Genomic DNA, 20,933 nt, shown 5'->3' with positions numbered 1-20,933 from the left:
ACCCAATCGGTAATTCAGCAGAGCTTTCATCTGGTCAATGGGGTGACGAGAACTGCAGGAAGCACAGAAAGACACAGAGATGGAAGAGTAGATGTGGAAATGAACAGATTCCTCCCAAGTGGATGATTTCAGTTCGGAGTCTTCAATGGGAGTCAGTGCAACAGGTGCTGGGGCAGCTGCTGGGTACATCGGGATTGTACGTGTGCCATCATGAGAAATGAATCACTAAATAGAATTAGCATTCAGCTGACGTCTTGTTCAATGTCTCCGCTTTCAGAAATCCAAGATGATCAAAGCATATTGATCACTGCTATAGAGATCACATTTAGCAACCTATGAGATATTTGCTTTTAGTAGTGCCGTTCGTATCAGACTGATCATAAAATCTGATTGGCATCTTTCAGGTATTTCAATTAGTTTGCACCAATTTTGTACATAAAACAATCATCAATACTGCGGGTGCCTCATGTGCAAGAGGCCCACAGTACCAGAGAAACTCACCTCTGCTGGTGACGATAATGGACCCTGATAAAGTTTGAATGAATACCCAGCTTGTGCCATGGCAGCTATATAGGCAGTTAGATGAGACATTGCACAGAGCAGTGTGTATCCATTCAGGCGGTAAGTGCTGAAAATTTGAACCTTAAAAAGGTATGGATGATAATAAAAAGTTTAGATGGACATCTCTTTGATTAGTAGACTTCGTGGAGCAGCCATCACCAGGGGTGCCAAGAGGGGTTAGGGGGCAGGTACAAAGTACCAGGGCCCTGGCTTGCCTAGGTATTGTGAAGAGCCACCAACCTGGTATGGTCACGCTGCGTGGCCACAAGTGATTGGCCCACAACGCCTTTGGCAGCTATGGAAGGGGCCACAGGAAGTTGCTGTACCAAGACCGAAAATCCTCTTGTCGGCCATGGCCATCAGCACAGCAGAACATTTAGCCATGATTGTAATATAATTTTACATCATTTGACCAATATAATCTGCCCATTGTTTACCCCATGAGAGTCTTAGGTCTATTGTATGCATTGAGACAGAATCACTGGAATGAGGCTTAATGGCAGACGTATGTGTCCTAGGCTTTCTGCCTTGTGTATGTTAAAACACCAGGGAGAATGTGTAGGGGTGTGGGAAAAGCTTCCCAAAGGGTGTTTCCCTGCTGTAACAAAACAGGGTAAAGGGTCCCTGGTGTTATGTATGGAGAAAGAGAAGGGTGGGCTCCGTACATCAGGCCCAGTCCGGGTCTTCTGGTCTGCCAGTCTCTAAGAAGACTGATCAGGATATGCACCTTTGTGCTGCCTGTTAAAATGCAGCTGGAATGTGCAATCACTCTCTCAGACCTGGGGAGGAGGTTGGATGGCTCCTGAGAGACTCTGCTGTGGTGAGCTATAAGTTGTGTATATGATTTGTGTGTGGGACATAAGGTCCTGCACAGAAGAGAGGGCATCCACAAATGTTTAAGTAGGTGCAGACAGGCAAGGTTTTTATATGTTTTGTTTACTTTGTTTATGCTAATAAAACTGGTTGAGGCCAGAAAACCTGCATTCAAGTACATTTTTGTTGCTGTTCGTCGCCATCTACCCCAGGAGATGATACCTATCATCCTACTGGATTAGCCTTTACCATCTCTGTGAGAGGCTATTCCGTCTGCCCAGTACCAAGATCACTAATGCCACAGAGTTTCCTTGAAAACAAAAGTGAACATTGTTAATTCATTGGTCATTATCTACTCTGGACCATAAACTCCAGGGGAGAGCTGGCAATTTATATCCAGAAGGTGGCAGGACCAGATTGTCTATGAATCGGTCATCCGCTACACCTGTCACTTGTCTCCACTCTCTCTAGTAAGAGATCACCACCATTAATCAATCTATTGTATGTCATTTGTTCACTTGTGCTCTTCTATGGGGGGAAATAAGAATAATAGAAAACCTATCTATCTTTATTTATCTGTGTGTACTATGAAAACTACTAGAAATAAAACTGCTTCACATGGTCGTTGATAGAGAATGGTCTTTCCTAACTTGTACTTATGTTCATACATGTATTTATTTATGAGTCAAACAGATTTACATGCTGATCTTTCCTGAGAAATGTATGAATCACCTGATAGACATGAAACACAACATCAGCACTATCTATAATTACGATGTGTGTGGGAGAAGGAGATGTAGCAGCATTAATGCACATTGTTAGGACCCATGTCATTTGGAATCCCCCTATCCAGACATAACTGTGGCAGCCTTTACTCGTAACTCTCTAGCTCACACATTACTAATACTTTAGCCATGTAATGCTCAACCCTCTTTAAGCTGGTGTATGTGCGTTTGCTTACAAAATGCAAATTTCTACTGCGCATGTTTCCCCCAAAAAAGATTACGTCTACATCCGTATGCAGAGCTGACACTTGCATACCTGCAAACATTTGGGTATGAAAGTATGGTCAGGTCACAATGGAGGTTTGGTCACATCACAATGGGGGCGTGGCCACGCCTGGGGTGTGTCTAGCGCTTTTGAACTACTAGGCTGTCCCAGTGAATGGGCGCCCCTGCTCTGCCATGGCGAGCAGTGGTGAACGAGACATACCCCCCAAAACTCCCACCCACGGGACAAAGCTGGCCCGTTTGGGATGGCGGGACAGAGCCCTAAAATCAGGACAGTTGGGAGCTATGTACTTGCGCCTCCTTAATAGCCATATCTCTTTGCGAGTGCTGGTGCAAATACACACTGATGATAATTACAGTCACCAGCACGAGCTAGCTGCTTGGGGTTGGCCGATTGTGGACTCAGCACTGTTCTTTCTCAAATGATAATGCTTAAATTGCATGGTTTAGTAGGCAGATTTTAGAATTAATTTTTTCAGCTACTCACATTCGTACATGAGAAGGGAGATTATACCTTCTGTGTTAGATGTTTTTTAGTTCAATTCAAACCTAATAATTGTTTGCTATCAACACAAATGTTAAAAGAAACTTTTCATGTCCTTAAGACCTGGGAAGTAATATCTGCTTTTCCTTCTATCTCATTCTTGCCAACTCTCCCGGAATGTCCGGGAGACCCCCGAAATTCGGGTAGGTCTCCCGGGCTCCTGGGAAAGCAGGCAAATCTCCCGCATATGGCATCTTGATCCTCAAAATGAAGCGAATCGCGTCATTTTGGCCCCGCCCCCCAGACAAAAATTACCGCCCGTCCCACCACGCCCCCCTGCCTGGGATCTCCCGGAATTAACTTACCAAAGGTTGGTAAGTATGTTCTATCTGCGACATCTTGTCGCACTAGACCATGATCGGTACCAAAAATCTGTGATCGCATTATCACCCCATCATTCCGCATTTTTCAAGGTTACAAATGAAAGTAGTCACAAGAAGTCGTATAGCAAAAGAAAAACCTTTACGGCAACGAACAGAAATGGTACCACAGTCATCTGATGCTTCCTCATCTCACAGGAGAGACTTTCTCTAAGAATAGAGTATTACTGCTGCACCATTCACATATAACAACGCTCAGTCTCTGCAAATACGTCTTCCAGAACCCAATAGAAAAGCGGCACCAGTCTGCACGGCATCCTCTGTTTTCTGAACTTGCTGTGACAAGTCTAAGCTTTACTCTAGAATACAGACTCATCCTGTGTTTTTGGGAACACATGTCTACAGGAAGCTATCAGGACTTAACCTGTCATTCTTTCAGATGCTCTAAGTTGGCTGACTAGATTGTCATCTATTAGGTAAGAGGTGCGGTGGATTTCATAGTCAATTCCTCTTTCTATCCATCAGTGACATAACTGAGTAATACATGACAGTACCATAGACAAGTGGAGGGGTTTATAAATGTCCAGCTGGGGCGTAACTACCAATGTGGCACACCCTTTAAACCATGCTTGCCTAATCTCACAGAATTTCCAGGAGGTTCAACCAATTTCAGGGGATCCTCCCGGGCCCCAGCCCGAAAGAGTAGACATCCTCCTGGGTCTTGGAGGTGGAGACGAAGCCTATATGTTGCGTCATCAAGTCCCGCCCCACACGCTATGCAGTGAATTTTGGCATTTCATAGCAGGGCGCAGGGCCATCGTCACCACGCCCCCTCCTGCACTGACCTCCCACAATTGTTGGGGCTTAACCAAAAAAGAAAATTGGGGGCAGTTTACCCAAATCTGGCCATTTGCAGGCGGAGTGGGGCAGAGCTTATTTGGACCAAGTTTTCATCCTAAATGTAAACGTAATCTGCAGCTCCCATTTATGAACATAACATACAGAAAAGTGGAGCATTATGGTAAAATAAGAGAAATCTCAAATAGCACAACTCCGAAGCTTCAGATTCTTTGTATTTTACTTTCTCCCAGAAGATACACAAAGTACACAACACAGCAGGGAATTATGGTATTAGCCCTAAACTACGACTTTCAATTGCAGGGCCTGAGATATTAAGGAGAGCAAAACAAAAAAAGGAGTAACTTTGCACCTTGGCAAAACCATGTTGCATTGGAGGGGGAGGTAAATTTAAAATGTGGGGACAGATGTATAGTTGGGGTAGGCCATGTCCTAGATCAACTTTAAATTTCAGTGTAAAAGTAAGTTATCAAGTATTTGTGTGCTACATGACGAAAAAGGCAGTATTTTCTTTATGTGCAAAATAATAAACTAATTTGCACCCCTTGCACTGTAACATGGTTTGTCCAGGGCAAACTTACTCCTTTTTTTGCCTTGCTCTTCTTAATGACTCAGGCCCACAGTGTTTAAACCTCAGGAGAATAATTGATTAGAAAACACTGTGCTACTTTTTGCATTTATGTGCCTGAGACTAATCTATCGGAAATCGCATTGCATAGGTCAAAGCAACATTTCCTGCCCTGAATAGTATAAAACAAAGTATTAGAATTAGCGATTTACCACACACTCTATTATAGACATGGGAAGCTGTGAATCACACAAAGTTTACCCATACTTGCCAACTCTCCAGGAATGTCAGGAAGACTCCCGGATTCCGGGTGGGTTTCCCAGACTCCCAGGAGAGCATGGTATCCTCCCGCATCTGCCCATTTCAGTAGGAAGTGGGCAGAATTTGACCCAAAATGCTGCGATTCTCAGGGAATCGCGGCATTTGGACCCGTTACAGAGGTGCGCCAAAAGGAAGATTTTCTGAGCTCCACCCCCCAGCAGCTCCCGGACGCTGACTGCTAGAAATTGGCAAGTATGAGTTTATGTGACAAATTAAACTGCAGCAATGTGTAACTGAAGTTAACGGTCATGTGTAGATTACCCGATAGGAAACAAGCTCCTGTAAACTGGGCGATCACTGGTAATCAATTACTTGACTGCAAGTCACTTGTGTAGTTTAGCCCTTACTCCTGTCATTTCCCATGTCAGTGCCCCAGGCTCTGAGGGGGGTTTCCAGACACTTGGAAACCCTCAGTTTGTCTATGCCTTTCCAGCAAAGGCGCATTTTGCAAAAGGCCGTACCGCCTTTTAGCCACCAGAACACAGGACCGTTGGAGTTAGAACACTAGTTATCCCAAACTGGTTTCTCAAGCTGTCAACCATAGTTACCTCTGGATCAATTGACGATGCTTTTTTTAGATGACTATGGTGCAGAATAAGCTAAAGTGATTTGGGATATTTTGGGATAGAGGGCTGTTTATACATTTATACAAAGTCTTTTTCTTATGCTGTCACCCAGCTGTTACAGGAAGTGTCCACGTGCAGGCAAACCCAATCTTTCAATCTGCTGCTATTTATAACGTTATCTTCTATGGGAAAATGGCTATGAATCAAATACATAAATCAATGCTGGAGAAATGTCCTATTGGGGCCTCTTTGTGGCCTGACTGGAATGTATTTGTTCCTAAAGTTATAAGCGAAGATAATGGTCTTTTTTTTTGTGGCTTCCAAAGGAACAATATTGCAAAATACACTAGCGTAACATAAATATAGCAGGAGTACGGCACAGTGTTTATAGGACTGAAAATAACATCACACAAGCTCTACAGAAATAGAACAGGCAGAAAGCACAAGATTTACAGCCATTTAAATAGACAATTACAGACATTATCAAAATGGATCCATTACCCAGATACGGCAGAGGCCTGACTTGATTAACAGTCAATTCTTCTGAAGGAAAAAGCATAAGATTGAATTTCAGTGCTCTGACACTTTTGTGGCAAGAGCTCTGATTGGACAGCTGTCCCACAGTTCACTCAGTGGTCTCAACATAAGAAATTGTTAAGGTGTCGTCAGTGCTTCAATTCAAATTTCAAAATTCACCTGATTCCTATCGTAGAAGAGTCAACCAATGATCCGGTTGTCATAATACCAAGAAGAGGGAACTACCCCAGGATCCACTTGCTCCTGGTATCCTCTGCAGATTCATAATCATCAATTATACACCGCCACTAATTCCGCAGCACTGTACAGAGAGCTCACTCACATCAGTGTCTGCCCCATTGGGGCTTACAGTCTAAATTCCCTAATGTAGACACACACTCACACATAGAGAGGGCGACACTAGGGTCAATTTTGATTGCAGCCAATTTACCTACTAGTATGTTTTTGGAGTGTGGGAGGAAACCGGAGCACCCAGAGGAAACCGACGCAAACACAGGGAGAACATACAAACTGCACACAGATAAGACCATGGTCGGGAATTGAACTCATGACCCCAGTGCTGTGAGGCAGAAGTGCTAACCACTGAGCCACTGTGATGCCCATATTATGGGGAGCCACCTTTAGCTTCACTGGGTCCCTACTAGCGACAAGGAGGCAAGGTATTGGATATCAGGAAACTGCCACAACTAATAATCTAATTAAATATAGATCATGCTAACAGTGGGGAAGCAAATATATATATATATGCAGACAACCACGTACTATTACCTTTGTACTCCACCAAGGGACGGTCGCTAGCCCCTGTAGTAGTTGCCATGGGACTGTTTGATAACAGTCTACTTTCCCTTTTCTTTCGCTACACCGAAGCTACCGGCTTTTAGCAGGTTCACTCCAGATATCCGAATGGGCTCAGACCAGCAAGTTTACACTACATGGGGTAAATGTATTAAGTGCTGATTCCAGCAAGTCGCTGGAAATCAAGCTCTCTATATATTTGGCAAGCCCACCCCCTTCTTTCAAATGGTTCAACCCAGTTTCTCTGTACATCAATATGTTTATTCTCCACATCGTGGAATATATAATTAAAGTGGACATATAATTCTGTGGGGCATATTCAATTAGGTTTCCGGTCTGCGAAGTCAATCCTTGGTACTGTTATAATCATGCGCACCCCGTAGGGATGCGTAGGAAAATCTGCGTTATTGCAGAACTGTATTACTGTCAATACTGTGCAGGTTCCGCGGTAACGCGCCAGAAACCTAATTGAATATGCCTCTGTATGTCTGCAATATGTATCTATGAATACCTAACGTCCTGTAATTACCTAGTTTGGCTTACAGTTGGACGCACATGCATTTACACGTCGTAATTTTGCAGGCTACATAAAATCCTGATACGGACTATACGCCGGTGAACGCAAATGAACATAATTCATCTTTGAAAGCAAAGGATACTGCCAATAGCCTACAATGTCAAGGGAGCAACGGGGGAGGGGAACGTATGCACGTACTCATTGAAGAGTAAGGGAGTGCCAAAGAGCGCGCGCACATCTGTCCGATGCAAGCTCTGGGCGTCTCTCCAGTACGTGGTTTTTAGCCGTATCACTTGCACCAGCTACAGGTCGGTGTAAGTGCCGAGTGATAGTGATGATGATCACATATGAATGCCAGGACATGTGTATGCAATCAAAAGTAACTGTAAGAATTCACTTTAGTAAAAAAATAAATGGAAAAAAAACCAACTTTATTTTAAAGTATTTTTATTAGTGATTATATTATTAATAGGTGTTAATGTCTTTAGTAAAAAAAAAAAAATTATGTGCGGGACTTATATATATATATATATATATACACATATGCACAGTACGTATCCTGCAGTGTTATGTCTGTCTGCATACGGCAAGTGACGCAAAGGCAGATTGTACTTACACCCGTACTCAATTCGAAACATTTCTTGAGATCCTCTGTGTGTTGAATGCAGGCGGACCTGCGTGCATTCTCCATCCATTTAAAAAACCCTCAAATTGCATTCCTTAATGACTCAGGCCCGTCATGTGCACAAGAGGCACCAGTATTTTGAGTTTGTATTGCCCCTTGCACTTCAAGACGTGGATATGGGGCGTCCACATCCAAGTACAGTGCAATAAGGATGTGGGTTAGTTTTATCTGGGTTGTGTGTTTTTTAGACAGAAAGTAGGCGCACGCCCTACGCTTGCCATTGAAGTAATAATGCCGCTCTAAATATTGTCCGACGTACAGTATCTAACTGGCGTATTTGCAAACTTGCATGAATATTCAAACCCATGTGCAAATCTATCAATGCACTTCTGTGGTAGGCGATGATGCAAATAGTAACCAAATTCTGGCACGGTCTGGGAATTGCAATCACACAAAACTCTACACCGGAATAATAAATAATACTGTTTACTATCACACACCCCTGGATGAGATATCTGTTTTAAAATCATAAAGATTTACGAGCAGGATATGCAGGAAACTAATTGAAGACAGCATAAAAATATTCAATAAAGTAAAGTTAGCAGAACAGGAGGAATTATGTCAATGGTTTGTTTAAGTAATATATCCATACAGGATATTTGCCCATTAAAAGACTTTGATTGCTCTCTGGGTGTAGCCAGAAGCTGGCCGTCTAGTATCCAGTCTAACAAGTCACTTGGCAGCAGATTCAAAACCTGAAGCATTGTTTCATTTCCACAGAAGAGGCAAAGAGCAGCTGAAGCAGAAATCAGAGATAACGCAATAAGGAGTTTTAGAGTAAGATGATCATTAGGAAAGGAGGATTAAATTATAGGAAATCAAAAAAGGTTGGGAGCACGCAAAGTAAAGGTGTTGACAATAAAATGATTTTAATAGACAATTTGGATGCTTAGATCTAGTCTTCTGCAATTCGAAGCACGTATGGAGCCACAAAGGCCGTAAAGTCACATCAACAGATTGGGACCTAGTTGTGGTTGATCGTGTAAAAAAAACTTATTTCAGATAAAAAAAATGGAGGAACAGAATCATTTTCTTATGATCCATCCAAGAGAGAGAGAAAGAACAAGAGGAAATGGAAAAGAGAAAGAGAATGAGCTTCAGAGAACGAGCGAGAGTCCGTGAGATAGAGAGAAACAAAATGACTGACCATGAAAGAGAACAAGGGGCATATTTAAGAAAGCACGATAGTGCTCTTACCGGCAAAATAAGGTACCTCCATGTCCTCCCCATATTTATTAAAGGTGCATCGCAGCAGATATTATGGATATCTGCTGCTTTGCACTCCTCTTCGTTTTTGGGAGCAGTCACCATTCTACAGTATGGCGACTGCTCGCAGCCGCAATCTAACCAAGTTCCGAAAAAACATTTTTTTCTGGGACCTGTCATGATGCTGAAGCTGGCGTACATTATCATAAATGAAAAATCTCAGTACTGTCAGCTCTGCTCCGAGGAGCAGAGCTGGACAGCGCATGTGTGGAGGGATCACATGATCCCTCCCTGTCAATCACCGCTCGCTCTCTGCAACTATAGTTGCAGAGATAGAGCAAGATGTTTGTGCGCATGCGCAATTGCAGTAAGAAGAGGAGTGAAGAGGACCAGGAGGTGATCCAGGGACATCGCGTTCTGAAGAGGGGGGTAAGTATGATTTTTTTTTTATCACAGAAACAGCAGTTTTTCGGAACTGCTGTTTCTGTGCAGGGTTGTACATAAATGTGAGAAATAGTTCAATCCTTAGCATTGCAATAAGGATTGAAAACTATTTTTCACTTTATGTGAATATTGATAAATGTGCCCCCAAGTGAGAGAGAAAAAGCTAGCGAGAGAGAACGAGAAAGAGAGAGGTGGATAGAGAGAGAAGAAGCAAGAGGGAATGAATGAGAAAGAGAACAAGCGAGAGAGAGAATACGTAAGAGAGAACAAATGTGAGAGAGAATGAGAGAGAAAAATCGAGCAAGAGAGAATGAGAAAGAGAAAGTGAGAGAGATAGACAGAACAAGCGAGAGAGGCAGGAAAAATGAGCAATGGAGATAGGGAGTACGAGGGAGAGAGGGAGAGAGAAAGAGAGAATGAGAATGAGCAAGAGAAAGAATGAGAGAGAACAAGAAGAGAGTGCAAAGGAGGGAGAACAGAGAGCGAGAGATAAGAAAGAGAAAGGTAACAAAGAGAAAGAGAGAACAAAGAAAAGAGAAAGAGAATGAAGTTATGAAACAAACCAGAGAGAATGCAGAGAGAGCCAAGAATGAGAAAATAAAGAGAGAGAACGTGCAAGGGAGAGAGAGCGCACACGTGAGAGAGAAAAAGAAAATAAACGGATGAGAGAGAATAAATGAAAGAGAAAACTAATGAGAGAAAACAAACTTGAGAGAGAGCGAAAGAGAGAGTCAGAATGAACCTGAGTGAGCGAGCCTAAATCGAAGAAAGAGAATGAATGGAAGAAAGAGGAAGTGAATGAATGAGACAGGAAGAAAACAAACAATGCAGAAAGAAATGAAGCAGCAAACAAGTATGAGAGAAGAGAGCAAAAAAACAGAGAGAGCGAGATAAACCCCCGAGAGATAGGCAGCAAAGAGAGAGGGCGCCAACAAATGAAATGAAGCCAACGATAGAGAAGGAGAGAAAGCTAACAAACGAAAGAAAGGAAGCAAACCAGCTAGAATAGAGGTGGGATTGAGCGAATTAGAGAGAATAATGAGAGAGATCATAGAAGAGAGAAACTGAATAAACAGGAGAGACAGAACGAACAAGAGAGAGAGCCAAAGAAAGAACAAATAAGAGACAGAGCGCACAAGAACGAGAGACTGAACGAATAAGAGAGGAAGGTAACAAACGAACAAGAGAGCGAGAGAACTAACGGGAAAGTGGAAGAACAATTAATGAGAGCAAAAAAATAAAGGAACAAGAGAGAGTGAACAAATGAGAGAAAGAGCGAAAGAGAAAATGAGCGAATGAACGAACAAGATAAAATGAATGAGAGAAAATGAACTATAGAGAATGTAAGAGCGAACAAGCGAGTGAGAGGGAGAGAGAATGAATGAACAAGAGAGAGAACAAAGATAGAACGAATGAAAAATAGGAGAATGAACAAACGAGATAGAGAACAAGCATGAGAGAAAGTGAACTAACGACAAGAGAGAGGGCGCAAACAAACGAGAGAGAACCTCCTAAATAAATTTTAGCAATCACTACTACAAAAGCTTCTAAAGGAACCATTCCTCTGTATTAGGAACAAGTTAACCTGTGCATGATACTCATGCATTCTAGTCAAATCAATCTACTTAAGGTGTTAAAAAGGGTCTTGTCATGCATTTGGGCCTAGCCCAGGCCTTCTCAGGGGAAGAGCGTTACTTCCCGACGCAAGCGCCCTTTTTTAACGTGGTTTTGTCCACATGTCACCACCTCATCATTTTTCTCCATCACCTCATCCTTCATCAAGCTACTTAAGGTGTTAAAAACTCCCCACTGTCACCCCCGGCAACCACCAACCACTCCCAACTGTCACTTCTCCATCAAGAAATATATAGGTCAGTGTATAACTCTGCCCAGCAGGTGGCGCTGCAGCTTGGTTTTTTTTTTTCACACACGCCACTAGGCATTTATATAGTAGATAGCTATGAAGAGCCAGTGCCGCTTACCCAGCTTATGTAACAGAAATTAAAACAAGCAATTAAAGAAGATTTTGTAGGTAAGGCGTCAACCTTCTTACTCAGCTTTCTATATTTTTAGCATACGGGGAAATGTTTTGCAGATACTACTGGTTTTCTAGACATTGTTTCCTGATGCTGCACCTGCTTCACTGCGGAGCATTAGACACGTAGAACAAGTAGAACAAACACAGGTGTGAACTGCGGACACATGAGAGCCGATGTCTATGTAGTTGTCTCAATGACAGCAGAATGTCCGGCACGACTCCAATTCACCAAACCCAACATTCTTTATATACAGAAGCACCTACATAGCATACTGTAAGGACTAAATTTAGCTCTATCTCTGATGAGTAGTTAATTCTTGCAACAATTGACAAATCAATCAAACAGACACTCATCACTCTCAGAATAATAAATTCAACATTCATATGTCTATAGTAATTGTAACCCTTGGGGCCTGTAAACCTTTTAGTATCAGGGCGAGGTCTGGGCCACCTACATCTCTACCTACATACCTTCTGGCTGCAGAGCCTGGATCCTGCTACCTAAACCCATGACGGACTGAGTCAAAAAAAAAAAACAATGTTAAAAATTATCTTAAAACTGCTCAAAAAAATAAATGCACATTTGAGAATATTTGTTTCTTGTTCATTTCAAACAAGGAAGTTTTGTGGATGAATATAAATTTTATATTGTTGCTAGTTGTAATATGAACAGCGTGGGATCCCTCCACAAAGGCCACGACCAGTGCCAGCTTGGCTTAGTCCCCCACTAAAGCATGGAAACCCACACCCACTACTGGTCCCAGCAAGCCCTGGCAGCTGTTAATGGCTTGGGTATGCTTGCGCTTGTAGAACTACAAGTACCAGAATACCCATGACTGCTGAGCGTTCTGGTGCTTGTAGCACTACAAGTGCCCTTTAGTAAAGTACTAAGAAAATAAAACACATAAATAATCTATTGAAAGTCCTTTATTTTAAATAAAGGCTCACCCAAACTCTCTTTGTGTTCTTCATCGCTTTCCTAAAGCCTGTTAAACCAATAGATAAAAATAAAAAACCCTGATAAACGATGCACAACTTGCTCCTAGCTGAGTCGCAGCACACATGACAAGCCAAAGGCTTGTAACATGTTACACAAGTAACCAATCACAGCGGCTTTGCTTCTATTGGCTAGATAATGTGAAAGTCACCCTGATTGGTTGGACTTATTTATTTTCTTTTTTTTATTCTGCAAGTACATATATTTTATACTTAAAATAGGCCACACGCCGCACTGTGTGTGCACGTCCTTGCTGTTCTTGAACTAATCCCATACCGCCCAACATTTCAGTAGAACTGGCAGCAGAACAGGGGGAGTGGTCATGTCACAATGGGGCAGAGCCACGCCCACAGGGGGCTGCTTAGTGGTGTAAAGCAATAGGCTGCCCATTATAAATCTCTCTTACTCCAACGTTCCCAATTGCGGGGGAAACATATCCCCAGCAGGACAGAGCCTTAAAATCGGCACTATCCCGCTGAAAATCGGGACAGTTGGGAGGTATGTATTCGTGATTCACCTCTCTCACACGTGCATTAAAACAAAGCAGGATTAGGTCAAAACTGCCAACTTTTATATGATACTTAACTACTTTACCTTTCGGGAGGTCCGGGGGCAGGTGCTCGTGTGGGGGCAGGGCTCAGAGACTTGCATATCTAAGCCCCGCCCCCTAAGCGGTCATCACCATTTTGCCCTATACCAGCAAGGGGCGGGGACACGATGACACGTGACTCACGCCACTAAGCCCCGCCCCCTCCACTTAACTTGCGCTGGCCGGGATCCGGGAGGTTGCCCTGTTCGCCCAGAAGGCCGGGAGGACTCACAGAAATTTGTGAGTCTCCCGGACATTCCGCAAGAGTAGGCAACTATCTTTTAAATTTACCTTTGTGAGAACTTTTATTATTATGCACACTAGTCACTCCGCTTTATCACTCTAATTAACAAAACAGACATTTCTGACATTCACTTTATGAATTAAACATTCTTTATAGTAAAAAAATAAGAGTTCTCCGTTTCTGAATTTTATCTTCTGCTCCAGTGATTGTTGCGCTGTGGAGCGTGATCAGGAACAAAGATCAGGGAAGGTGAACGTGTATTCGTAGTAAACACCTGGTAAGCCTTTCCCCATAATTCAACTACTGTTTATAATATTATTGATCCTATTGGTCAAATATATAGATATTGATTAAATAGTTATTGATTTCTACCCGTGTTGTAGTAAATGCAGTGAAAAGTGATGTGAAGTTTATTTTTTTGAAAATGGTGACTTACTATTGTTGTCTTATATCTATGTTCAGTAAATGACTTTATTTAATGTAGTCCGGCCATGTTTGTTCCCCCAAAGCTTCCACAGTGAGACACTTAGGGGTATATTTACTAAACTGCAGGTTTGAAAAAGTGGAGATGTTGCCTATAGCAACCAATCATTGTCATTTTGTAGAGTGCACTAAATAAATAAAAGCTAGAATCTGATTGGTTGCTATAGGCAACATCTCCACTTTTCCAAACCCGCAGTTTAGTAAATCTAGCCCTTAGGATCTTGTAAATAGGTGGTCGCATTTGCGCCCGACCATAAGCAGGAAAAGACGTGACTATGAAAAGCCGTAGCATATAGGCCAGGCGTACGCCAGGAGTAACAAGCGTGTAAACTAACACACCGCGATAGTGTAAGGATAACATAGGGGTGCGACTTGTGTCTTATACACAAGAGAGAAATATGTCTTGACAGTCATCAACAAAATGTGTAAGCTGCATTTACTATATAAAATATAATGAAATAAAAGCAAAGTTAATAACAAACAACTGTTGTTTCAATCAAATGGGGATCTTAATTCCTGCCATCGTCCAAATGGAAATATTAATAGAGAAATGCGAATAGGCAGCCACAGCTTTATATAATATAGCAGCCGCACTAATGACATAAGTACTATTCAGCTGGAGGGGTCAATACGCCATCAGCCAATCAGAAGCAGCCGTTATCATCATCATCACCAGTCCTCCAGCAGTTGCAGAATTGGATTCCACTTGTTCTGTCTAAAAATGCGCGCGCACGTATACTAGTATTATTAGTTATTATTATCACTGTTTATTTATATAGCGCCACTAATTCCGCAGCGCTGTACAGAGAACTTACTCACATCAGTCCCTGCCCCTAATGGAGAGTTGTATTAATAAACACCTCCACAGATATGTGTGTGGCAGTCAAGTCTTCAAAGACGGATGGTTTGTCCGAAACGAAATGTCAAAACAAACATAGAAGGACGGTGCCTTCAGGTGTATAACTTAAATTCATAGATGACAATTATAAAAGCAATAAACACAGGAAAGTCCAGAGGGTTTATAACAATTATTACTATTATTATCCTTTATTTGTTAGGCGCCACAAGAGTTCCGCAGCGCCGTACACTGCACAAACAGTAGACTATACAGGGTAAGACATTACTGAACAATAAACAATAAATACCAAAACTCCAGAAACTCCAGGCAGGGTAATGCAGTAAAGACGGAGCAGAAGATCAGGTATGGAGACAGGAGGGAAGAGGGCCCTGCTCAATTGAGCTTACATCCTAAGGGAGGGTGAACAAAACTCAAGCACAAAGAGAGCCAGTTGACGTATATGGGAGAGAATAGGGGTCGGGAGGACGGGTTAGGTGGAAGATTGGTAGGCTGGTATTGGTAGAACTATTCAGTAACTGTGTAGGACACCGCAAGGCAATTCATAGGTAATTGTGATTCGGTAATAAATCAGAATAAGACAATGAAGAACATTGTGCAGTATAATGATAGGGTGGTGTGCGTAGTGCGTACCAAATATAAATAATATAACAGCTTATCTGTGTATTGGCTCCTCATCATCCCGAATTTCCTTCGACCGTGGAAGTAGGAAGTAATTCGTATGTTCTAATAATAATCACAGCTCCACCACCATTCACAATCGAGATAAAAACCGCTCACTAGATAGTGAAATAAATATTAAAGTACCATATAGTGTAGTAAATTTCTCAAAAGTAGTTTAATCAGCAAATATTGTGAGTGCATTTTTATTATATGCTGATTAAACTACTGTTGAGAAATTTACTACACTTTATGGTACTTTCATATTTATTTCTCTATCTGGTGAGCGGTTTTTATCTTGATTGTGAATGGTGGTGCAGCTGTGATGACTGAGGAGCTAATACACAGATAAGCTGTTATATTCTTTATATTTGGTACGCACACCACCCTATCATTATACTGCACAATATTCTTTATTGTCTTATGCTGATTTATCACCGAATCACAACAACCTATGAATTGCCTGGCGGTGTCCTACACAGTTACTGACTAGTTGTATACCCTCTGGACGGTCCTGTGCTTATTGCTTTTATAATTGTCATCTATGCAATTAAGTTATACACCTGAAGGCGCCATCCTTTTATGTTTGTTTTGACATATATATATATATATATATATATATATACACACACACAAGTTAACCCGTGCATGATACTCATGCATTCTAGTCAAATCAAGCTACTTAAGGTCTTAAAAAGGTTCTTGTCATGCATTTGGGCCTAGCCCAGGCCTCCTCAGGGGAAGAGCGTTACTTCCCGACGCAAGCGGCCTTTTTAATGTGTGTTCATGAGGTAAAATTACCTCACGAAAATGAGTTTGACCCCTCAACTCGTAAATTTAGCCTTTACTACCCCTCCCACAGGGGGGAAGGGGGGGTGATGGAAGTTAACTGACTTGACTATTCTAATTTTTTTGTCAAATAATGTCAGTATACCAAATTTCAGGTCAATTGGATGAGCCCTTTCTGAGAAAATAGTTTTTTCCACACACTAACGCACGCCTCTACACATGTGTGTTCATGAGGTAAAATTACCTCACGAAAATGAGTTTGAGCCCTACCAAATTTCAGTCCTTTTTGAATTTTTTTCCCCACACACACTAAGAATTTAGTAGGTCAGTGTATAACTCCGCCCAGCAGGTGGCGCTGCAACTTGTTTTTTTTTTTTCACACACACACACAGACAGACGCCACTAAGCATTTATATATTAGATTATATATATATATATATATATCATATATACATATACACACACACACACACTTTTTGATGAAAGGAATTTACAGAGAAAATTGGTCTACTCATGTAGGACAAAAGACGTGAGGGGCTTAATATGTATAAAAGTCAAAAAATAAAATGTTATTTTTTTTTTAATGTTTACTTTTAAATATCCATCTCAATTTCATTCGCTAGAACTTCTATTACTATTATTTACACTGGACACTCCACTATTTTCACTCTACTTTCCGACATTTATTCTTATTCTCCTGGCGGACCTGAGCCTCAGACACGTACGCAGCGTTCTCTGCCCCTGGGATCATTGTGGCACAGCAGTTGGGCACTTTAAGTGCTTTGTGAACCGCTATTCTTTGAGCTTCTGTCACTTTGACAGACACATAAAGGACGACGCTCACACACACTGGGCGCTCGTGTTACCGGTAATGTCAGAAGATCAAAATATGCAATTCATGCTGCAAGAATAGAGATATGCAGATTGTCTCAGGCTGGCATGGTATGTAGGCTTCACATAACCCCGTGGCGCGCTGACAACACTATCCTTCCCTGTGCATCTATTTAGGTACCGTCCGCTGTTGATGGAATATCCGAGTTGCTTCTGCTTGTCAACGACTGTCAGGAATTACAAGTTATAGGCATACTATCTACATTTGTTATAAAGCTTTACCATGTCATTTATATTACGGAAGGGCTTTCTGTATATGCTCTTATAGTACCGGCTAAAGAAAGACATCCATATTATCAACATCAAAGCACGACGGGCGCTACTGGCAGTTGCCTAGGATGCTAATGGTTAAGGGGCGCCTAAAACACAGAATGAGTGATATAATGTCATTCTTCCAGTCTTTTTAACGTATCTAGCTGAGAGTTTCCGGCGGGTTGGAAAAGTGGAGATTTTGCCTATAGCAACCAATCAGATTCTAGCTGTCATTTTGTAGAATGTACTAAATAAATGATAGCTAGAATCTGATTGGTTTTTCAAAACCACCAGAAAACTCTTAGCTCGATACATTTAACCTCATGTCTGTGATAGGCTTGCGCTGGGCTATGATGTCATAGTCAAGTGCCCATTCACACTGAGGAGCAGAGGATTCTGCCCTCACCTCCCACCTGCTAAGGTAAAAAGCAGCAGGGGGTGGGGCCACATCTCCGGAGACAGGCAGCGCCACCTAGTGCTGGCACTGTATGAGGGCAATAGAAAACATCGGAAGGTACACAGCAAGTTTAACTGCCCATTTGAAGCACCGCCATTGTCCTTATTGTCTTTCCATATAAGATCTTCTCCCATGTTAGCGAATACACCCCCCCCCCACTCCCGCCACCACCGCCTCCTTCTGCAACACTCTACTTTCATACTGTAGATGTACTTTATTTTCTTATCAGACATTTGTTTAGAGGGGAGGGGCTTGGGATAAGGGGGAGGGGACAGAGCAGAGCTCAGAGGAGCAATCATGGCAGCCTGCTGTGCGTAGATTGCTGGTGCAGTCTCATCTATCTGCCAGTCAAGATGAAATAGTGGGTCCCAAGTATGTCATATATATGCAGAATCACACATAAAAACTGACTGTCACTGCAGCTTGGAGCTCTTACCCCCCTATGTGCATGTTATGAATGGATATTCCAGGAAACAATTAAACGTTTTTCTATTTTTACGTTTGTTTTTCTTCAGTTAAGGTTTTCTTTAGCCCCTTCTATAAGCTTTGAAGTTTTGGTTGCAACATATTTATGCCTCAAATTCCCCAAATGCCTGGGGAACTAGCAGAGGATGTGAAATGAACAAATACACCATAATCCATTAAAGAACATATCTGGGATGATTTCATTCTGCAAACATCAATAAAGAGCAGAGCAGACAATTCACTTTTGTTAAAGTTTGTTCACACTAAACAGGTGCATTTACTCTGTTCCAACAAATCGTGGTAGGAAACATATATTACATAAGTTTTAGGTGCTGTACTGTATAAGTCGTTTGAGAACATGTTAATTGTGACAATCACAGAACTCCGTAAGGTATGCAGAAATTTCCATCCTCTCGAAGAAAACTTTTGATGAGTGAAGGGAGGGGGGACCAAGGGCAAACACCGTTTAGTGAACATAAGTGTGATTAAATTAGCTGATTCATGAGTAATACACACTGACAATTAATTCCCGGAGGCATTTAGTTTAACACACACTGCTGGGTAGAGCAAGGAGGAATGGAGGAAGACCAGGGAGGCTGAGCTTCAGCAGAGAGCAGGTTTTTAGAGGCGTGGGAGAGACAGGCTCTGATCATTGCCTCAGTTGGATGTGCTCTTGTGTCTTGCAGACTCTGCCTGCGGAGGCTTGGAGGCTGATCCTCTGGCTGAAGAAAGTTTACTGGAGACAATGAAGGAGAACGAGAAGTACCATGCCACTCCAGAGGAAGAGAAAGGCATCCACATCATCAATATCAAGGCAATAGAAGACATTGGCTACATTCAACCCGACACCCTGGTAAGTGGCAGATGTTATATTGGCTTTAGGTGACATATGTTGCCACATTGTGTATCTGTGCGGAGTGGAATGGTCTATTACATGTTCTACAGCTGGATAACAACCCCTTTGGGATTCTACTATACAATAACATTAACCCCTTCACAGCCGCATGACAATTCAGTGCAATCCCACTGTCATTTCTAGGACCCAAGATATAGGTTCAATGACAGTTCAGAGTTTTTATATATTAAATCTTACCTTCACCAGTAAATGTGCAGGAGATATATGGGAAACAGGGGCTTACAATCTAAAGTATAATCGTCTGAGCCAAGTACTACAAGAGCTTTGGGTTTGGAGGGGGTTAACTTTATTGCTTTGACGATCCCAAATGTCCTTCCCACAATATACGTCCCCCTGCCCCACAAATAGATTGCCTGTTACTAGTGGAATATAATAATCTGATTATTACATGTCCCTGATGTACATCATGCAGTTGCCCATTTCGCTGCCAAGCTTAAGTATAAATCAGGCAAGCGTTGGGTGCCAGCACGCTCCACAAATTAGGGTTACCGACCTTTAGGAATATTTTTCACTGACTTAGTAAAAATGTACAGAAGGTCCAAGTATTTTGCATATACAAATTGTATCAGGTCAAACCTCAAATTTTGGTGAGTGCTAATTAGTCGTGTGAAAAGTGTTTTACTATTTTTAATGAACTTTAGATTTCTTTTTTTTTTTACTGACTGTTTGCCACCGTTCTGCAAACATCCCCAAGAACAATAAATCCACCTTCAATCGCTGCAACCTTTTATTTAGAATTTGTAAGCATTTTGTAAACGTAGGGATTCAGGATGTGCCTATTTGTCCTGTGTCAATATGTACATATGTATTTTATATCCTAGGACTAGCACCTGTGGAGTATTAATAACATGGCGGGCAAAACGTCTCTCTACGTAAAAGCAAAATAAGTCTTTAGTGTTTGTTCAAGGGCAGTTCTCCAGATGGAGGAGGAGGGGAGATACTCATACGGGGGTAGTTTTGCTGTAATCTGCAAAATTTACCCCTCCCCCTCCCCCCCCCAATTCTATTTTGGACATAACACAATGCCCCATTTTTATTCCGGAATATCCCTTTTTTTAGGCAAGTTACAAATGGACACGTATGTTCACCCATTTCTGCATTCAATATAACATTTTCACATTATTATTTATGACTAAATGTATTATGTGGCATTTTCAAAATTTGTAGCGTTACATTTTGCTGCTGTCATTTAATGTCTAGGATCTGTTGTGATATTTGTGCAGATCAATACAAGGATGGTATCATTAAAATGGCCAGTTTAATAACACCCATCAATGCAAACTCTTGGAAACCCATGGGTAGTGGTACATAGTATTAATAAAGGATAGACACTCTCAACATCAAGGGGAATATTTACTAAACTGCGGGTTTGAAAAAGTAGAGATGTTGCCTATAGCAACCAATCAGATTCTAGTTATCATTTATTTAGTACATTTTACAAAATGACAGCTAGAATCTGATTGGTTGCTATAGGCAACATCTCCACTTTTTCCAACCTACCCTTTAGTAAATATACCCCCAAGTTGGTAATTGTAAATCAGACCATTAACA

General features: G+C 41.8%; 1 protein-coding gene across 5 annotated transcripts in view; it reads left to right on the top strand.

The window, feature by feature from the left end:
* The window catches only part of ANO1 (anoctamin 1), a 100,712-nt gene that overhangs the window by 20,838 nt on the left and 58,941 nt on the right, over positions 1–20,933 (top strand). For all 5 annotated transcript variants that reach the window (XM_075188285.1, XM_075188284.1, XM_075188287.1 and 2 more), the window contains exon 2: positions 19,153–19,319. In XM_075188285.1, coding sequence (XP_075044386.1) covers positions 19,153–19,319 — 167 coding nt within the window. The remainder of the gene's footprint in view (positions 1–19,152; positions 19,320–20,933) is intronic.

Source organism: Mixophyes fleayi, chromosome 10 (genome assembly GCF_038048845.1).
Source record: "Mixophyes fleayi isolate aMixFle1 chromosome 10, aMixFle1.hap1, whole genome shotgun sequence".
Lineage (NCBI taxonomy): Eukaryota > Metazoa > Chordata > Amphibia > Anura > Limnodynastidae > Mixophyes > Mixophyes fleayi.
This window is presented reverse-complemented; position numbering and strand designations above follow the sequence as displayed.